Consider the following 22,038-nt stretch of genomic DNA (forward strand, 5'->3'; position numbering starts at 1 on the left):
CATGTGACCTCTGAAAGCGGACGGTGATACGGAGCACTCGATCTTGGAGCTTGAGACAAAGTCTTGTTCTAAAAGCCAGGGTTGGGTGGGTGGGAAGAACCACTGCCACCTTTGCTCTTCTGCTGATATGGCTGACGGAACGGAGGAGGAGGAAGCCAGAACTTCTGCTGCTTGGCCACTTGAGTAGAGGAAGAAGGAGTAACATCTCTGACTCGCTTCTTGGAAGCATCACACCTCAACTGAGCAGCCTCTTGCTTCAGTGCCATGTTGCAGAACTCATCGTACCTCAAGGGCTCAAAGAGGACAAGAGCGAGTTGAATTTCTTCTCTGAGACCACCCCTGAACTGATATATCATGCTCTTCTCATCAGGGACGTCCTGCTTGGCAAAGCGGGCGAGCTTCTGAAACAACTTGTTGTAGTCATAGACAGACAAAGAGCCTTGCTTTAGATTGCGGAATTCCTCACGCTTGCTTTCAACCACACTCTACGGAATATGATGAGCTCGAAAATCTCGACGGAAATCATCCCAAGTGATAACACGTCCACCTCTGGAGTCCTTGTACTGCTGGAACCATTCTGTAGCTTGATCTTTGAGTTGGAAGGAAGCGAACTTGACAAAGTCCTCAGGCCTGACGTTACTGCACTCGAAATGCTTGCACAGATCCACAAGCCAATCGTCAGCATCGGTTGCCTCAACACAATTGCTGAAAGTCTTTGGCCCGTTAGCAAGGAACTGGTTGAGTGTAGCAAAGTGACTCTGATTGCTGCCTTGATTCCCTTGACTGCCTTGATTGCGCTCTTGAAGAATTTGCATGATCAGCTGTGTATTTGCATTGGTTGCGGCCATCACAGCTTGCCATGCCTCTGGAGGAGGTGGAGGTGGTGGCGGATCAGGATTCGGAGTCGTGCGCGTTGGAGGAGCCATCCTGAAGAGGTTGACCACCATTAGCACATTGATAGACAAATATTGAAGCTGAATCCAACGGAATGAAAATTTCAACATATAGTCTTCACATCCGAACAAAATGAACGAATGCATTCCTCTTGAAATGGTCACATATCCATAAATTGAGAAGCCACGTAGAATTAAGGTAGAGAAATAAATCAACAAGGTACGGATCAAGAATGAATAATCGGTAAGAAATCCCAATCTCAAACCAATATCCGTGGAATAAAAACTAAAGCTACTAGAATTCCCACCTATGAAACTTCCGAACCTTTCCGGTTATGCAATCAGGTGTTGGGGATACAGGGGAAGCATAATATCTCACCCAAACTAGCAAATCCTACATCCAGCTGTATCCATCCTTCAACACATAAACAAGAAACCTTCGGAAACCATCTACCTCAACCTTCGAAAAGAATCCGTTATACAAGTTATGGCGATACTCCCGAACTCCCGCCCCAGTACTGGGTGGTGTCGAGGTTATCTCACCAACGAACTGCATAAAGGAGATTTTCGATGTCGGCATACTAGACTCAGGTATTCCAGAACTGTAACGATAAGATTATGATGACAACACCTCAGAGCTCAACTCCACGGGACACTTCCACTAAACCCCTGACAGGAGGCACCAAGACAATGTTCTCATCATAAAACCATCGGAACGATTCCAAGATACCCGCGTGATCCTAAATTTTTTTTTTGTGAAATTCGAGAAGAGAAGAGTCAAAACTCTACGTCAGGATGCCTTACCAGAGCGATGAGGAGACTGGGAAGTAAAAAGAATTCCTAAACTCTCCGATATATAATTCCTAATGACTCAAAACATTTTTCTAGACACAACTCGGCCGCTAAAAAACGATCAAGCAATGGGGCTCCTAAGGTCGGGAAAGGCTCTGATTACCAACTTGTAACACCCTCGATGCGACTATAGCTCCCACGTGTCGAGGCACGACTTAGAGACATAATCGCATTGAAGGCATATGTCGCAAGTTAGGCAATCTTCACAACATCCCATGTAATATGAATAATAAAGGGGAGATAGCATAGTTGGCTTACACTCGCCACGTCAATCAAGTACATAAATAACATTACATCATCCAAACACTCATGGCCCAACTACCGCGCCAAAATCAAAGAGAACCCAACATGCGACACGGTCCCAATCACCCCCAACTGGGCACCACTACTGATCATCGGGAAAGGAAACATAGTATCGTTGAGAGTCTTCGTCAAACTCCGACTTGAGCTCGTACGCGTCTCCCGGAGCGGAATCATCAGGCCCTGCATCTGGTGTAATAGTAATCTGTGAGCCACAGGGACTCAGCAATCTTGCACCCTTGCGATCAAAACTATTTGAGCTTATAGGAATGGCAAGGTAAAATATGAGTGGAGCTGCAGCAAGCGACTAGCAAGTATGGTGGCTAACTTATTCGCAAAAGAGGGCGAGAAGAGGAGGCAAGCGCGAGCGAGAAGCTAGAGAACAACCTACGCAAACATTACTCCAACACCGTGTCCACTTCCCGGACTCCGCCGAGAAGAGGCCATCACGGCAACACACCCAGTTGATTCATTTTAATTAAATTAAGGTTCAAGTTATCTACAACCGGACATTAACAAATTCCCGTCTGCCCATAACTGCGGGCACGGCTTTCGAAAGTTCAATCCCTGCAGGGGAGTCCCAACTTAGCCCATGACAAGCTCTCATGGTCAACGAAGGAATAGACCTCCTCCCAAGACGTTCCGATCAGACTCGGTATCTCGGTAACTCAAGACACTTCGACAGGTTAAAACAAGACCAGCAACACCGCTCGAATGTGCCGACAAATCTCGATAGGAGCTGCACATATCTCTTTCTCAGGGCACACTCAGATGAGCAAGACGTCGGGTAAGCCAGCCCAGAGTTGCCCCTGGTAGCCCCGGACATCGCTCGGTTGGACCAACACTCAGAGGAGCACTGGCCCGGGGGGTTAAAATAAGATGACCCTTGAGTCTGCAGAACCCAAGGGAAAGAAAAGGCTAGGTGGCGAATGGTAAGACCAATGTTGGGCATTGCTGGAAAAGCTTTAATCAAGGCGAACTATCAAGGGGTTCCCATTATAACCCAACCACGTAAGGAACGCAAAATCCGGGAACATAACACCGATATGACGAAAACTAGGGCGGCAAGAGTGGAACAAAACACTAGGCGAGAGGCCGAGCCTTGCACCCTTTACCAAGTATATAGATGCATTAAGATAACATGGCAATATAATGATTTCCCAACAAGTAAACAAAAGATGTTCCAACAAGGAACGGCCTCCGATCTTCACCTGCAACTAGCAACGCTATAAGAGGGGCTGAGCAAAGCGGTAACATAGCCAATCAACGGTTTGCTAGGACAATGGTGGGTCAGAGGTTTGACATGGCAATTTGGGAGGCTTGCAAGCAAGTGGTAGGCATCGTAGCAATGGCATAGCAAAAGAGCGAGCAAACTAGCATAGCAAAGATAGTAGTGATTTCGAGGGTAGGATCATCTTGCCTGCACAGTTGTCAGAGTTGACTGGATCCTCAAAAGCAAACTCAAAGGGCTCCTCGTTAGCGAACTCGTCTCCCGTCTCTACCCAAACAAGACAAACAAGCAACAAGGATACAATCAACCACGTGCAAGAACAAGCAATATGTTGAAATGATGATATGCTATGCGGCATGCGATGCGGGATGCAAAATGCAAGATATGACAGGAAATGCATGAACCTGGCCTCAACTTGGAATTCCAAGGGTGCCACTGGAAAGATGAGATGAAATCGCTTGAAAACGATATAAAGAACGCCGGAACCGGAGTTACGGTTTGGAAATGGCAAGCGTTTCAAAAATGACATCGGTCTGCGATTTACAGCAAGTAGGCATCTAAATGCAATGAGATGAACATGCTACAGCAATCAAACATGACAACAAAATACATGGCAGGGATGCACACAAGATGCTTAACAAAAGTCTAGCACTGAGCTATGGCAAATTCATCCATTAGGAGGTTCAAACAAGCATGGCAAAAACGCAAATGGTAAAACAGATCTCAAACTTGGTGAAATTAACACTTGTCTGGAATTTCAGATCATATAGCCCTCTTCGGAGCAACAAAACAACATGATACAGGACCTGAACATGACAAAGAAAGACATGGCATGGAGCTACTCAACAAGCTTAACAAAAGTCCCTTAGTGACTTTGAGCCAAAAGGGATCACAAAATATACTAACAAGCACACGAACATAGCAAAAACATAATCAGTTTTCAGACTTAGTGAAAACTGGGACATGCTGAAACATAACTCACGAAGGCATGTTTACGAGCTCGATGCACTCACCACGGTGCAAGTCATGGCAAGACAAGCATACACCCATCAAGAAGGCACAAAATACAAGCTATACATGGCAAGAACAATAGCATAGCATGCACAGATCAACTACAATAACATCGGCAAAATCGCAAACAAGTTGACGATCTGCCCAGACTCACAACGAAGCAAAAGTAGAGCTCGATTGACTCAAGCTAGGGTGCTCCATAATTGCAAACAAAGACATGGATGGATAGAGCACTACAATATTAACAAAACTCCCTTACTGATCATCCTCAAAAGAGGCACGGATCACTAGGAAACAACAAGAACATATGGCATCATGAACTAAACAATCCCAGGACTTAGTGAAATTACTAAGTCCCTGAAAATAGAATTAGCAAGTGCACCACTTTGCAAGCTTGCACAAGTCACCACACACATCCTAAAAATACATGGGTTGCACCTCTGGATAGATGACAAAACCCTTAACAAAACATATGAAGAACTCGCGGGCATATCAAGCACACATTAATCATGGCAAAAATGACAAAAGTGCTAAACGGAGTAACATATCTGACAATTAACTCAAGTAGCCCTCTTCTAACAGCATTTCGGGCATCAAGATGAACTTTAATGAAAATGATGCAATGGAATGAAATGATGTACTCTCTGAGATGAACATTTTGATATGCTATACTCTCAAGGCTGGATCCGGCGAGGTCGCTCGCCGGCGACGATGGACGGTGGCGGCCGGAGCCTTGCCGGACGGAGGGGAGGCGAGGCCGGCCTTCGCCGGCGGCGAGGAGGGGCGGCGCGGCCGGGGACGGGCGGTGGCGGCCCGGCGACGAGGCGGCGGAGGCGGCGCGGCGTCAGAGCGGCTCGGGGCGAGGCGGCGATGGCCGGCAATGGCGCGGCGGCGGCGGCGCGCGCCGGCGCCGAGGACGACGGCGGCGGGGACGCGGCAGGCGGCGGCGGGCGCTAGCGGGCCGCGGGGGCCGGCCTTGGGCTCCCGGGCCGGCGGGGATGTGGGGCGGCGGCGCGGCCAACGGGGCGGTGACACGTGGCGACGACGCGGCCAACGGGGTGGCGACACGTGGCGGCGGTGGCGGCGGACGTTGTCCGGCTCCGCCGGGACACGTCTGGAGTGGCGGATCTGGGATTTTTTTTAGGGTTAGGGGGGAGAGGATCCGCGAATTTGGAATGGGGGGTGTATATATAGGCATAGAGGGAGCTAGGAGAGTCCAAATGAGGTGCGGTTTTCGGCCACGCGGTCGTGATCGAACGCTCTAGGACATGGAGCAGAGTTTGGTGGGTTTTGGGCCAAATTGGAGGGGTGTTGGGCTGCAACACACAAGAGGCCTTTTTGGTCCCTCGGTTAACCGTTGGAGTATCAAACGAAGTCCAAATGGTACGAAACTTGACAGGCGGTCTACTGGTAGTAAACCAAGGCCGCTTGGCAAGTATCGGTCCAATGCGGAATGTTTAATCCCCACACATGAAAGAAAGCTAGAAATGGCCACCGGAGGAGAACGAAGCGCCGGAATGCAAAACGGACAACGGGGGAAATGCTCGAATGCATGAGACAAACACGTATGCAAATGCAATGCACATGATGACATGATATGAGATGCATGACAACGATAACAACACACGCAGACAAAACCCAAACCCGAGGAAAAAAAATAACTTAACACCGGAAACGGCAAGAGTTGGAGTACAAATTGGGAAAGTTGCATCCGGGGTGTTATAAAGTCGATCTAGGTTTTCAATCTCGGTGCAACCGATTTGAACTTTTCGATCACACCGAGTTGTTCCACTCGGTCACATCGACAGGGTCAGGCTATATGTATCCCCGGGCCAAAATTTGGAAAATTTTCCGAACCCCTTCGCCCGCGCTCAGCCTGCTCTGCCTCCCGGGGTCTCCGGATCGTCCTCCTCATCGCCAGCTGCCTCCCGCCGCTGGTCTCCGCCGCCGTCAACGGGAATCATCTCCGCCGTTGCCGCCGTAGCAGGTCCATCGCCGCACTTAGGGTATGGACTTGATCCTTGTGCTAATCCCTCTCCGATTCCTAGCACATCGTTTTGCCATGTATCTTGCCACGATTGAGATCACTCTATCCAGCGAAATCACTCCGTAGTTTAGTCGTGGACTGAGAATTTAGGGTTAGGTTTCCGCCGAAATCATCTCGGACCAACCGAGTTGTTGAAATCGGTTCCACCAATTTGGCTAAGGCCATTGCACATGTGATTCTCGGTCTGACCGAGAATTGCAAATTGGTGTGACCGAGTTCAATACTTTGTGAAACCCTAGCAGTCTCGGTGCCACCGAACTGTGACTCGGTCTGATCGAGTTCACTAGTTTAGGTTCCAAAAGCTGCTTCGGTATCACCGAGTTTTCAAGTCGGTAGATCCGAAATGCTTTCTGTGGAAAACTAAAACTAAGTTTTTGACTCATTCTTTTGCAAAAACCTCTATACTTTGTGATGCTTATCCAATCTACCTCATCTATAATCTATTCACAGAGTCTGCTGTCAGTGTTTGCATCATGTCAGATCAGAGTGACAGTCAGAACAAGTCTGAGGAGCAAGTTAACATGAGTGAGGGCACTAGTCCCTCTAGCAGCTTTGATGAGGGAAGCAGGAGTACACCCAGCAACTTGCCTAAGGCAGCCACTAGGACCAGAAAGAAGAGAACCTCAGATTCTGAGGATGAGGACTATGTGGCTGTTGAGAAAGAGGCCACCTCAAAGAGGAAAGTCCTCAAAAAGGAATATGGCACAGCTACTGTCACTAAGCCAGGAATGAAGCAAAAGGTTCCTGCCAAGAGAGTTCCCATGTCAAAGGCTAGAACATCCACTCAAGAGACTTTGGGATCTGCATCCAAAGAATAGGTTGTGGCAGAGAAGAAAAGGAAGGAAATGGTCAAGAAGACCACTGCCAGAGTGCTTGGGAGATCTTCAATAATGAGAGATTCTGAAGAAGAGGAAGAGGATGCCGCACCAGCACCCAAAGCTCAAAAGCTTATGGGAGATGCTATAAGGGCAGGGGCTGTTCCATCTAAGCCCAAAACTGCTCCTAAGACTACTGCTCCAGCTCCAAAGCCAAAACCCAAGAGGATCACCAGGAACATCCCTACTGAGGAGAAGAACAAGGCCCCAGTGCCTCAAGCTGCTGAAGAAGAAGATGATTCTGTTGTTTTGAGGAAGTTGAAGCCCAAAATTCCAGATCACAATGATGCACACCCAGTTGCAGAGAATATGAAAATCAGGAAGGATTCAGGATTGAGGCTATGGAGAGAGCCTGATCCATATGCCACTAGGAGAAGGACTGATGTGGACTACAGGTTCCATACAAAGGAACAACAGGATTTCTATGATACTATTTTACTTGACAAGAAGCCCATAGTGTGTGACATGAGATGGGTTGATTCGAAATTCATTGAGGAACATGAAGAGCACTTCCCTGGTGTATATGACAGCTTCAAGGCATGTGGAGTCGATGAGTTTGTGGCTCAGAAGCTCACAAAGTGGAATGACGAGCTTATTATGCAGTTATACTCCACATCTCATTTCTATCCAGATGGAAGGATTGTCTGGATGTCTGAAGGTACTAGGTACCAGTCAACGGTTGAAGAATGGGCAAAATTGATCAATGCTCCTAAGGAGAATGAAGATGACTTAGATGTCTATGCCAAGAAGAAGAAGGATCACAACACCATGGCACATATGTACAAAGAGATCCCAGATGCTGCTCTTGAGACACACAAGTTTGGATCAGTACATTTTCTTTTGTCAGGTTTGCCAACAATCAACTGGATCCTCAGGCACACTCTTTTTCCAAAGTCAGGTGATCACAAGATGATCAGAGGCCATGCAATTAACCTGCTTCACATATTTGATGTGCCTCAAAAGTTCAAAGTCATGATCCTAATTGTGGAAACCATAAAGAGAATAGCTGCAGATCAAAGAGAAGTTGTGGGTATGCCCCACAGATCCAGGAGCTAATCAACTCCAAGATGGGCACTGGCACATATCTCTTGGACAAGGAACACATGCCCATCTACCCAGACTTTGAGAACAACACTGTGGTGATGGATGAAAATGAACCATCTTATGTGCAAGCACAAGCAAAGAGGGAGAAGGCAAGGACTGAAAAGGCTGCAAAGATGCCAACCATTGATGAGGCATCTCAGTATCTTCTGAAGAGCAAGCAAGATCAGCTTGGCTACTTGATTGCCTCCACTCCGAGGATTGAGAAGGGATTGGCCACCCTGACTCAAAACCAGGAGAGCTTGGAGAGGATCATGGAGCAAAAGTTCTATGATTTAGATGTGAAGGTCACTGAGATCCAGTCAGTTGTTGAGCAACTTTAGGATGAAGTGCAGGAGAAGAATGGCAAGTCTACCACTGATGCTTTTTCTAGAGTGCCCAGAGGACAGAGATATGCTATAGTGCCTGTTACAGACACCAGAGCAACTTCATCTGCACCAGCTACAACTTCAATGCCACTAGCTCCAACACCCACTCCACCAGCTCCATCTACATAAACTGATGCCTTTGTCCTTGGAGTTTTATCTACACCACCACCCGAAGACCAAGCCTGAGAGTCGATCTAGCACTATGCATTTTTATGAACTTTTTGGTAACTTGTTGCCAAAGGGGGAGAAAATTTATAGATCATAGGCTTCGAGAGAGAGTGTTGCTCTTTGTTCTCTCTTATTGTTTGGTGGTTGAACCTTGTTTATTTGCTTATTTGAGATACTTTATGCTTTTGTGTGATGCTTGGATGATCATGTGTTTGATCATATGCTACCTTAATGCTTGTTGGATGACATTATCTTTTTATATCCCCATATGATCATTCACTTTGCTTGGTGATGAGTGCATGTATCTCATTATTATCATTTTGATCGCTCCACCAAGATGTATGTGACGTGGAAGAGTAACCCATGTTCCTAACTCATTGTGCATTTGCAGTCCAAAGCAAATCTTAAATTATGCACAAATTTAGGGGGAGCTCTTGCTTTTCACATACTTCTCAAAGCGACAATGTGTATCACTCTTATTATCATTTGTCGAAGCTTTGATCTATATGTTGTCATCAATTACCAAAAAGGGGGAGATTGAAAGTGCAACTATCCCTAGGTGGTTTTGGTAATTCCTAACAACATATAGCTCATTGAGCTAATGCTATTTCAAGATTAATATCTCAGGAAAGCTCAGTGATTGGCATGGCATGGATGAGAAAAGTGGACCCCTCAAAATGCTAAGGACAAAAGGATTGGCTCAAGCTCAAAGCTCAAGACTCTACATTTTCTATTTTAGTGATCCAAGATCACATTGAGTCTATAGGAAAAGCCAATACTATCAAGGAGGGATGAGGTGTTGCTTAATGAGACTCTTGCTCAAAATGCTTAGTGATATGCTCCAAAACCCTCAACTACTTTCTCATATCCACATACGACCTAAACCAAAAGTCAAACTCGGCCCCACCGATTCTTTCTATCCGGCGCCACCAAGTTTAGATGGCATAGCCACTGCCACAAACCCTAGGCAAATCAGTCTCACCGATAGGGATCTCGGTCTCACCAAGATGGGATTGTAATCTCTCTGTTTCCCTTCGTAACGTTTCGGTCCCACCGAGATTGCAATGTAAACTCTCTGTTTCCCTTTCGTAACATTTCGGTCTCACCGAAATGAGCGAATTGGTCCCATCGAGTTTAGCTGACCAACTCTCTGGTTAACTTATTACCAAAATCAGTCTCACCGAGTTTGTGTAATCAGTCTCACCGAGATTACGTTATGCCCTAACCCTAACCATATCGGTCCTACCGAGTTTCATGTCGGTCCCACTGAAACTCCTAACGGTCACTAGCTTTGCTGAATCGGTCCGACCGAGTTTATCAATTCGGTCCCACCGAGATGGGAAGTTGTGTGTAACGGTTAGATTTTGTGTGGAGGCTATATATACTCCTTCACCTCCTCTTCATTTGTGGAGAGAGCCATCAGAACAAACCTACACTTCCAACTTACTCTTTCTGAGAGAGAACCACCTACACTTGTCTTGAGGCCAAGATATTCCATTCTTACCATGTGAATCTTGATCTCTAGCCTTCCCCAAGTTGCTTTCAACTCAAATCTTCTTTCCACCAAATCCATGTCCTGTGAGAGAGAGTTGAGTGTTGGGGAGACTATCATTTGAAGCACAAGAGCAAGGAGTTCATCATCAACACACCATTTGTTACTTCTTGGAGAGTGGTGTCTCCTAGATTGGCTAGGTGTCACTTGGGAGCCTCCGACAAGATTGTGGAGTTGAACCAAGGAGTTTGTAAGGGCAAGGAGATCACCTACTTCGTGAAGATCTACCGCTAGTGAGGCAAGTCCTTCGTAGGCGACGACCATGGTGGGATAGACAAGGTTGCTTCTTCGTGGACCTTTCATGGGTGGAGCCCTCCGTGGAATCGTGCAGCCGTTACCCTTCGTGGGTTGAAGTCTCCATCAACGTGGATGTACGATAGCACCACCTATCGGAACCACGACAAAAACATCCATGTCTCCTATTGTGTTTGAATCCTCCAAACCCTTCCCTTTACATTCTTGCAAGTTGCATGCTTTACTTTCCGCTGCTCATATACTCTTTGCATGCTTGCTTGAATTGTGTTAAGATTTCTTGACTTGTCCAAAGTTGCTAAAATCTGCCAAGAACTAAAATTGGAAAAAGGATAAGTTTTTATTTGGTCAAGTAGTCTAATCACCCCCCCTCTAGACATACTTTTGACCCTACAATGCGCTATATCGTAAGGGACCGATTGGATCCAAAAGTTTAATGCCATGGTTAGAATTTATTCTTAATACTTTTATCATAGTTGCGGATGCTTGTGGGAGGGTTAATCATAAGTAGGAGGTTTGTTCAAGTAAGAACAACACCTAAGCACCAGTCCACCCACATATCAAATTATCAAAGTAGCAAACACAAATCAAACCAACATGATGAAAGTGACTAGATGAAATTCCCGTGTACCCTCAAGAACACTTTGCTTATCATAAGAGACTGTTTTGGCATGTGCTTTGCGTCAAAAGGATTGGGCTACCTTGCTGCACCTTTATTACTATTATCGTTACTTGCTCGTTACAAATTATCTTGCTATCAAACTACTCGCTACTTACAATTTCAGCACTTGCAGACAATACCTTACCGGAAACTACTTGTCATTTCCTTCTGCCCCTCGTTGGGTTCGACACTCTTACTTATCGACTAAAATTGATCCCTATACTTGTGGATCATCGAAGCTATTTTCTGGCGCCGTTGCCGGGGAGTGAAGCGCCTTTGGTAAGGAAACATTTATATAGTGTGCTGAAATTTATTGTCACTTGTTACTATGGAAAACAATCCTTTGAGGAGTTTGTTCGGGGTATCTACACCTTGTTTGGAACCACAATTAGCTACTCCTCAACCTACTGCACCTACTGAAAATATTTAATATGAAATTCCTTCGGGTATGATAGAACAACTACTAGCTAATCCTTATGCAGGAGATGGAACTGAACATCCTGATATGCACTTGATATATGTGGAACAAATTTGTGGATTGTTTAAGCTTGCAGGTTTACCCGGAGATGAAGTTATGAGAAAGGTTTTCCCTTTATATTTGAAGGAAAAGCATTGGCATGGTATAGGCTATGTGATGATATTGGATCATGGAATTGGAATCGTTTGAAACTGGAGTTCCACCAAAAAATTTATCCTATGCATCTAGTGAAGGAAATATTCCCTAGAGGCAATAATAAAGTTGTTATTTATATTTCCTTATATCATGACAAATGTTTATTATTCATGCTAGAATTGTATTAACCGGAAACTTAGTACATGTGTGAATACATAGACAAACAGAGTGTCACTAGTATGCCTCTACTTTACTAGCTCGTTAATCAAAGATGGTTAAGTTTCCTAGCCATAGACATGAGTTGTCATTTGATGAACGGGATCACATCATTAGAGAATGATGTGATTGACATGACCCATCCGTTAGCTTAGCACTATGATTGTTTAGTTTATTACTATTGCTTTCTTCATGACTTATACATGTTCCTATGACTATGAGATTATGCAACTCCCAAATACCGGAGGAACACTTAGTGTGCTATCAAACGTTACAACATAACTGAGTGATTATAAAGATGCTCTATAGGTGTCTCCGGTGGTGTTTGTTGAGTTCGCATAGATCGAGATTAGGATTTGTCACTCGGATTGTCGGAGAGATATCTCTGGGCCCTCTCGGTAATGCACATCACTATCAGCCTTGCAAGCAATGTAACTAATGAGTTAGTTGTGGGATGATGCATTACGAAATGAGTAAAGAGACTTGCCGGTAACGAGATTGAACTAGGTATGATGATACCGATGATCGAATCTCGGGCAAGTATCATACCGATGACAAAGGGAACAACATATGTTGTTATGCAATTTGACCGATAAAGATCTTTATAGAATATGTAGGAACCAATATGAGCATCCAGGTTCTGCTATTGGTTATTGACCGGAGATGAGTCTCGGTCATGTCTACATAGTTCTCGAACCCGTAGGGTCAGCACGCATAACGTTCGATGACGATATGTATTGTCAGTTATGTGATTTGATGTACCGAAGGTTGTTTGGAGTCCCGGATGTGATCACGGACATGAAGAGGAGTCTCGAAATGGTCGAGACATGAATATTGATATATTGGAAGGTTATGTTTGGACATCGGAAAGGTTTCGGATAGGTTCTGGCATTTTCCGGAGTACCGGGGGGTTACCGGAACCCCCCGGGGGGGGGGGGTTAATGGGCTTTAGTGGAAGAGACGAGGAGGCGTCCAAGTGGAGGGGCGCGCCCCCCAAGCCCAATCCAAACTGGGAGGGGGCAGCCCCCCTTTCCTTCTCTCCCTCTTCCCTTTCCTTCCCCTCCTAGTTGGACTAGGAAAGGGGGGAACCTACTCCTAGTAGGAGTAGGATTCCCCCTCTTGGGGCGCACCCCATGAGGCCGGCTGGCCCCCTCCTCCACTCCTTTATATACGGGGGAGGGGGAACCCCATAGACACACAAGTTGATTTTCTTAGCCGTGTGTGGTGCCCTCCTCACAGATTTCCACCTCGGTAATATTGTCGTAGTGCTTAGGCGAAGCCCTGCGTCGGTAACTTCATCATCACCGTCACCATGCCATCATGCTGACAAAACTCTCCCTCGGCCTCAGCTGGATCTAGAGTTCGAGGGACATCACCGAGCTGAATGTGTGCAGATCGCGGAGGTGCCGTGCATTCGGTCTTGATCGGTTGGATCGCGAAGACGTTCAACTACATCAACCGCGTTACTAAACGCTTCCGCTTTTGGTCTACGAGGGTACGTGGACACACTCTCCCTGCTCGTTGCTATGCTTCTCCTAGATAAATCTTGCGTGATCGTAGGTAAATTTTTGAGATACTACGTTCCCCAACATCTAGTTCATCGTGATCGGAATTATATATATAATTTTTGGCCTCATGAAGGATAAATTATCGTTCTAGCTTGGGGGAGGCTTAAGTCAATGTTATATTCATGCCTCAATCATGAGCTCTCAAGAAAAATTATTATCTAGAATTTTTATACTCGGCTTTCTCGTAATGATCAAACCATGCTTGATACTTCTTGTGCTGGTTCATTTATGAAGAAGACTATTGAATTTCGGGGGGATCTTTTGGAAAGAATTAAACACAACTCTGAAGATTGGGAACTCGACAAACGTAAAGAGTCAGGTATTAAAATTAAATATGATTGTGTTAAATCTTTTATGGATACCGATGCTTTTCAAAAGTTTAGCACTAAATATGGACTTGACTTTGAGATAGTAGCCTCCTTTTGTGAATCATTTGCTACTCATGTTTAACTCCTTAAGGATAAGTGGTTTAAATATCACCCACCTATTAAAGAAGAAATTAAAGAACCACTACCAGTTAAAGAAGAAACTATACTTTATAATGTTGATCCAGTTGTTCATTCTGCTTATATTGAGAAACCACCTTTCCCTGTTAGGATTAAGGAACATGCTAAAGTTTTAACTGTGGTTAACAAAAGCTATATTAGAACACCTAAACCCGATGAACAAATTAAAGTTGAACCTAGTATTGCTATGGTTAAAGATCTCTTAGAAGTATATATGGATGGACATGTTATTTACTTCTATGAAGAAGCTGCTAGAATTGCTAAACCTGATAAAAGAGATAAACATAGTCCTATTGTTGGCATGCCTGTTATTTCAGTTAAAATAGGAGATCACTGTTATCATGGTTTATGTGACATGGGTGCTAGTGTGAGTGCTATCCCCTACACTTTATATGAAGAAATCATGAAAGAAATAGCACCTGCTGAGATAGAAGAAATAAATGTTACTATTAAACTTGCCAATAGAGACACCATATCACCATTTGGGATTGTGAGTAGTTACTTTTGTTCTTGAGGTCACGGGACAAATCATATTGCAAGTAATCATGCGAACTTGATATGTGTTTGATATTTTGATAGTATGTATGTTGTTATTCCCTTAGTGGTGTCATGTGAACGTCGACTACATGACACTTCACCATATTTGGGCCTAAGGGAATGCATTGTGGAGTAGTAATTAGATGGTGGGTTGCGAGAGTGACAGAAGCTTAAACCCCAGTTTATGCGCTATTTTGTAAGGGACCGATTGGATCCAAAAATTTAATGCCATGGTTAGAATTTATTCTTAATACTTTTCTCATAGTTGCGGATGCTTGCGGGAGGGTTAATCATACGTAGGAGGTTTGTTCAAGTAAGAACATCACCTAAGCACCGGTCCACCCACATATCAAATTATCAAAGTAGCAAACACAAATCAAACCAACATGATGAAAGTGACTAGATGAAATTCCCGTGTACCCTCAAGAACGTTTTGCTTATCATAAGAGACTGTTTTGGCCCGTCCTTTGCCTCAAAAGGATTGGGCTACCATGCTGAACCTTTGTTACTATTATTGTTACTTGCTCGTTACAAATTATCTTGCTATCAAATTACCCGCTACTTACAATTTCAGCACTTGCAGACAATACCTTACTGGAAACTACTTGTCATTTCCTTCTACTCCTTGTTGGGTTCGACACTCTTACTTACCGAAAAGAGCTACAATTGATCCCCTATACTTGTGGGTCATCAGTTTGCCACAATCATCCTTGTTTTACACACCTTTTGAGAGGGACACGCATGAATCATGATTTATCAGAATACTCTATGTGCTTCACTTATATCTTTTGAACTAGGCAATTTTGCTCTAGTGCTTCACTTTTATCTTTTTAGAGCACGGCGGTGGCTTTATTTTATAGAAATAATTGAACTCTCATGCTTCACTCATATTATTTTGAGAGTCTCTAAACAACATGGTAATTTGCTTTGGTCATAAATTTAGTCATAATATTATAAACATCCAAGAGGGGTATAATAAAAACTTTCATATAAAGTGCATTGAATACTATGAGAAGTTTGATTCCTTATGATTGTTTTAAGATATAAAGATGGTGATATTAGAGTCATGCTAGTGAGTAATTGTGGATTGCAGAAATACTTGTGTTAAAGTTTGTGATCCCCGTAGCATGCACGTATGGTGAACCGTTATGTGATGAAGTCGGAGCATGATTTATTTATTGATTGTCTTCCTTAATTATGAGTGGCGGTCGGGGATGAGCGATGGTCTTTTCCTACCAATCTATCCCCCTAGGAGCATGCGTGTAGTACTTCGTTTCGATAACTAATAGATTTTTGCAATAAGTATGTGAGTTATTTATGACTAATGTTGAGTCCATGGATTATACGCACTCTCACCCTTCCACCATTGGTAGCCTCTCTAGTACCCCGCAACTTTCGCCGGTACCATACACCCACCATATACTTTCCTCAAAACAATCACCATACTATTATGGCATTTCCATAGCCATTCTGAGATATATTCCCATGCAACTTTCCACTGTTCCGTTTATTATGACACGCTTCATCATTGTCATATTGCTTTGCATGATCATGTAGTTGACATCGTATTTGTGGCAAAGCCACTGTTCATAATTCTTTCATACATGTCACTCTTGATTCATTGCACATCCCGGTACACCGCTGAACGCATTTATATATAGTCATATTTTGTTCTAAGTATCGAGTTGTAATTCTTGAGTTGAGAGGGGTTCGAGGGGTTTTTGAGAGGGTTTCAAAGGTTAGGGTTGAGCATAACTAATTAAAAAATATGAAACTTCCGAACATCATTGTTTTATCTTACTAAGTTGCTAGGAAAATAAGAAATTATGACTACGGATATTTTCATGAAATTCCCTTCACATAACTTAGCTATCATGGACAAGGATGTATGGTTTTCTAGGGGAATGAGCTAGGGTTTAGGGTTAACGATGGCATAGTTTGTCCAAATGATCCCATATTGCGCATGGGCCCTATATACTAGATGTTAAGTTTTTTAGCTCATTTGGAGAAGTACAAAAAAACTTAGAAAAAGGGTTGTTTACCCTAGCTTTGGAGCTCATTTTTCATGAATATGTGGTTTACTTCACAAAAATGCTCGGATTGATCACCTAACATGCATAAAAGTTGAGAATGCATTGGAACATCAATACACATCAAAGTACAAATTTGAAATGTGCCTCAAAGTTGAAAGTCGGTTCAAATCTGAAATCTGGCTCAAATTTGGAACATGGTGCATAGTTTTTAAAGTACAACACACATCAAAATACAAGTAGCATTATATCACACAAAATGAGACTCATAAACCAATAGTTTTCACTTCTTCTTACGACAGCTTGCTCTTGATTTCACAACACAAAGCCCACTAATGCTCTTCGTTTTCTTCACTGGACTAGCTTTAGTTTGCAGTGTTTCAGCAACCAGGGGCTGGCATGCACGCTTCCTCCTCACAAACAAAGCATGTCATTTGGTTAGTAATTGAAAAAACAACCAAATCAAAAACCATCACAAACATGAACATACTTTGGCCTTTTAGGAGTGTAATGACATTTTAGAGATCCTTTTTGTTGCCCAAGTTCCTGGCACAACTTGCATATATTCTTGTTACCTTTCTAGGACCTTTTAGGCTTTGAATCTTTCTCTCCCTTCTTACTCTCACATTCCTCAAACGATGCCTTGAATGCACTCTCCTTAGGCCTGCCAGCCTTTCTTTTCGTTAAGGGAGGACACATGGAAAATTCAATTTTTTACTTCAGGCCACTGAGAGTGATCTGTAAGTGCTGGAATTGGAGCTGCATACACAACCTTAAATCATGCCATCGAGTAATATTCATGGAAATATTGGTGCATGTTTATATTCGGGCGGGAGGCCAAGAAAAGCATGGCATGCTCACATGGTTTCCCAGTGTGTTGCCACTCTAGGCAAGTGCAATTATGCATTTCAGTGTTAACAACATGCTGCCTTCCAGACTTTGTATCTCTAACTTCAGCACCCCACACTGTAGATTTTTCAACAGGAAAATGTGTAACATTTTTGCTCCTGCTATACCACTACAAGAAGCTTATCCCCTTGCAGAAAATCATCAATCCTTCTTATCAATTCCCACAAACGCATGATCATGATCCTTATTTGGTCAACTATGTCATGCACATGCAAGTTTATAAACTCCTTCACCTTGTTGTTAAAACTCTCTGCCAAGTTGTTGTTGATATAATCACACTTGATGGTAGTGTTAAATCCTGACGTGTACCATAACAGAGAATGGTAGGTGTTCATCCATGGAACAAGCTCACTGCATGCTGCCATTATCTTACCAAGATGATATGAATGTGTTTGAGTAGTGTAAGATCATGCAGCTGGCTACATGTCCTCAAATCCCCCCCCCCCTGAATTTTTTGATCAAATTCATCCACATATAGACGAAGCACTCCCTCTGCTCAGCATGGGGGAAATCACCCTTGACTGCAATTTCTAGCTCTTTACATGCATCTGTGTGGAATGTCAAAGGTGACACTAGCCCTATACATCTTTTCAACTGCACCATGAACCATGTCCGTGAAACCTCTGTCTTTAACTGAAACAAGCCAATAGCAACAGGGAACATCCAATTGTGGCCATCTAGAGCATTGCATGCTGCCAGTTGACCATTCCACTTGCCAGTTAAAGAAGAAGAGCCTATGCTCAAATATGGACGGTATCCTGCTTTGAAGCCATCAATGCAAGGTTTTAAAGCCATAAAGAACTTAGAGAAAACGACTTTGCCATCCTCTGTTACCTCAGTATCTATCACAACAACACTGCCAAGTGACCTCTTCTCCACCTCTGCTTTGAAGTTATAAAGCATCCTAAAGGTATTTGCCTAATCACCATATAATTGCTTCATTGCCCTTTGTTTTGCCTTCCACACTATGGTATATTTCAGCTTAATGGGGTACTAATTTTCTAAATCTACTAAAAGTTTCTTTGCGGTAGTGCTTGTTTTCTTGGCTGAAATAGGACTGATCTTTTCTGCAACCCAAATTTGTGATGTCATGGTTGGTACTCTCTTTGAACTTGTAATACACGTATGCTGATGTGGAATTTGATTAATCCCGATGATACTTCCATCAAGTTAGCATCTAGCAGATATGTATTACTTGCCAGGATTGGCGTTTTCATCAAATCCTCTGCACATCGCATATAACTTCTTTCTATCAGTCCACTTAGTCTTGGCATCAAACTCATGCTTGACCACATAAGTCTTGAAACTCATACAAAACTCATCCGTGTTTGGCCACAACTTCCCGCTACAATAACATGGTTTTCTTTGTCATGGACATTTACCATCTCATCATCATGTCCATCATCAACACCATTTGCAGCATCTTCCATCAACTGTCCATCCACATCTTCGGATGAATCTCTGTTAGCATCAGCAGGCAAGCTAGAGCCCCCCTCTCCTCATTATCTCTATCATCTACTGTTATGCCAAAAAATTGCCACCTCAGTGTTGGCCGTTGGTGCAGTGAACAAATCTGTAGAGTCATCTAATTCTACCAAATTCCAATCAACGGTAGCAACCCTTGCAGCACCATCCCCCCTGTTTGTCAATGGTAGTTCCATCTCGTTTAGCCCACTCGTGCCCCCCACAATCTAGATTCCAAATCATCCGAAAACAAAGGCACTGCGGTCAGATCTAACTCGACACGGAGTAGGGTTCCGAATTTACTCACCTCTTCCGCAGCAGCCAAGAACGATAGCTCCGGCGCCCGCCGCCGAGAAAGAAGAGTGGAGCAAGGAGGGTTCAGTCATGCACAGGGGACCCACCTGCCTTGACATAAGCTCATTACGTTGACGACCGTTTATCGCCTGGTCGTTAATTAGTTATTCCCGCCTTAAAACATGGCACAACAACTTTTTTTTATTACCAACTGTCTCTCCTTCTATTACTCGTTAAAAAACGTCGCGCAGGAAGTAGGTTGCCCACCTGTCAGGATATCACACGGGCCCACTAGTCATGACGTAACGGTCAATGGAGTTGACTGGACGACAGTGATCCACTGCTCCGTTTGACCTTTTGTGAGCAGGTGATGAAGTGAGGAGTGGGAAAGTGACCAAAAATAGTTGGCTTGGACAAAACTGAGCACATCTAAGGAACCAGGGGCATAGAAATAGAAAACCCTATTTAAATCCGCCCTCACTCTGCTTCAGGTCTACAATTATCCGCAGGCACAAAGTTACGTAATTCTCTACAAAAGGGCAAACGTTTGATTCATGTACTTCGTGTAGGATCGGTCCTCTTATTTTAAAAGGGCTACAACTAAACCTTGTGTACTTGTAGGCTATCACCCAGTTACCGATGGAATGCACAAGGGACGACCGGATCAGCGATCCGACTGTCAAAAAGGCATATGATGTAAGCGGGCTGGAATAGTGCTCGATTCTATACTGTCTTAAAAATGTGGTGGAATAGAAATAGTTGTCGAATAAAAATAAAAATGAAGAATTAAAAAAAGGAAGGTCTCATTGGATACCACGGTAAAATTGTCCATCTTATTTGTCTGAACATTGCTAATGGACAAACGAGGAAGGACCCTTGGAGGTGCCCTAACTTTTACCAGGGTACCATCGAAACCGTGGTAAAACTTTAATGATTTTTTAATAATGATAAAAAAACCATAGAATGTATTACTCCGTATCTGATTATCTGAAGCATGGAACGCCAACCCCTATGAGTTCTCCACTTCTCCTAAGAACAGAGGTAAGATAGATAAGCCCCGTCCCAATTCAAATCCACCAAATCTGGTAAGACGACCGCCACGCCGCTTTCCCTCCCCCGCCTCCCTCCCAAACCCAATTCACCCCCTCGTCCGCCTTCTTCGAAATACCGCCAAATCAAACCGAGAGCAATCGAAATCCCAAATCCCACCTCTCGAATTTAGCCCAGGCATTCCCAAATCGCGCGGTTCTGATGCCGAAGGTAGCCCTTTCCGATCACTAAACCCCTGAACCCCGGGATCCGCCGAGGAATTCCTCTATTGGTTCCTTCGTTTAGAATTGTTTCGGTTCGCGTCGGTATTGGCGTTGATACATATGGTGGGTTGGTGCAGGCGCACGAGGAGGAGGTGCCGGCGGCGGGGGCGGACAGCGAGGAGCTCGAGCCGCTCTTCGACTACTCCCGCGTGCAGCCCACCATCGACTTCTGCTTCGACGGTAAGGTCCCGCGACCCCATGCCCTAGGGTTTCCGTGGAAGTTGCTTAGGACCGACCTTTCTCCGTTTGGATGCGCAGATTCCGACCTCGAGAAGTCGGACATCTTCGTCCACTGCAACAAGCGCCCCAAGGTGCCCGCCGCCGCCGACGACGACGCGAACGCTGTCGTGAGTATGACAGAGTTCAATTCGTTTTGATGGGTGAGGTTTTTGGTTTTTGGCTGTGAAAGGTAACGTGTTCATTCCGATCTGCGTGTCTTGCAGGAGGGGGGTAAGGCTAACGAGAAGGGCGACGCCGGCATAAAGAAGGCCACGGTGGTGAATTTGGATGATGAGGATTGGCTGGCTCCGCCGCCGCTGAAGCCTGTGCTTAGCACTGAAGTATGCAAGGATAAAACGATGCACGAGCTGAGGTATCACAATGTTTTATCTCTACTTTGTGCCATCTTGCGAGGCTAGCTGTTTTTGACCATGATGATGAGTTGATGACCGATACTAGTGAGATATTGGCGTGACGAGACTGGTTGCTATGATTAGATGACGCGATGATCATTTTGGAGATTTGTCTACTTTAGTTGAATTCAGTTGGCTCATTAATATGCTGATCAGACGATACCATCATGTGCCAAGCAATCAGTGGCACCCAGATTCTTACTGCGTGGCTCATTGCAGCTGGAATTTGTCAGGTTAGGTCTGTAGGTGTTATAGTGATCATGACAAGTAAGTGCTGCCAAGGTGCTATGTTTTTGCTTTATAGCTGCTTATTCCAGGTATCCTGGTTATTCATTTTCTCAAACACAATCATGCCCTTTCATTATAAAATACTCCTCCAATGCCAGGAATAAAGTCAGAACAGTATCTTCACAGTTCAGATGTCAATACTGTTTAGACATATAATAGTGCCTTATGGGATCCTAGGCCAATTTTTTTTCTCGAATACGCACAAGCATGCGTATCATATATTATAGAAAGAAAGGGGGTGAAGAGCCCCTCTACATGGGTTTGTTACAAAACACACCCAAGTCCACCCTTACACGACGAAGTGGGTTAACTACTCCCGACCAACCCACTGTGTCAACGCTTGAAAGAAACTCTCGA

The 22,038-nt window shown here is 44.3% G+C and overlaps 1 protein-coding gene across 1 annotated transcript in view; it reads left to right on the forward strand.

Annotated features, from left to right (window-relative positions):
* Window positions 1–20,476: 20,476 nt before the first annotated feature.
* Window positions 20,477–22,038, forward strand: part of LOC119268340 (NFATC2-interacting protein-like) — a 5,369-nt gene continuing 3,807 nt past the window's right edge. Inside the window, exons 1-4 of the mRNA XM_037549941.1 lie at window positions 20,477–20,708; window positions 20,839–20,941; window positions 21,020–21,108; window positions 21,205–21,353. Coding sequence (XP_037405838.1) covers window positions 20,700–20,708; window positions 20,839–20,941; window positions 21,020–21,108; window positions 21,205–21,353 — 350 coding nt within the window. The 5' untranslated portion in view covers window positions 20,477–20,699. The remainder of the gene's footprint in view (window positions 20,709–20,838; window positions 20,942–21,019; window positions 21,109–21,204; window positions 21,354–22,038) is intronic.

The sequence above is a fragment of the Triticum dicoccoides genome, chromosome 3A (genome assembly GCF_002162155.2).
Source record: "Triticum dicoccoides isolate Atlit2015 ecotype Zavitan chromosome 3A, WEW_v2.0, whole genome shotgun sequence".
Classification (NCBI taxonomy): Eukaryota; Viridiplantae; Streptophyta; class Magnoliopsida; order Poales; family Poaceae; genus Triticum; species Triticum dicoccoides.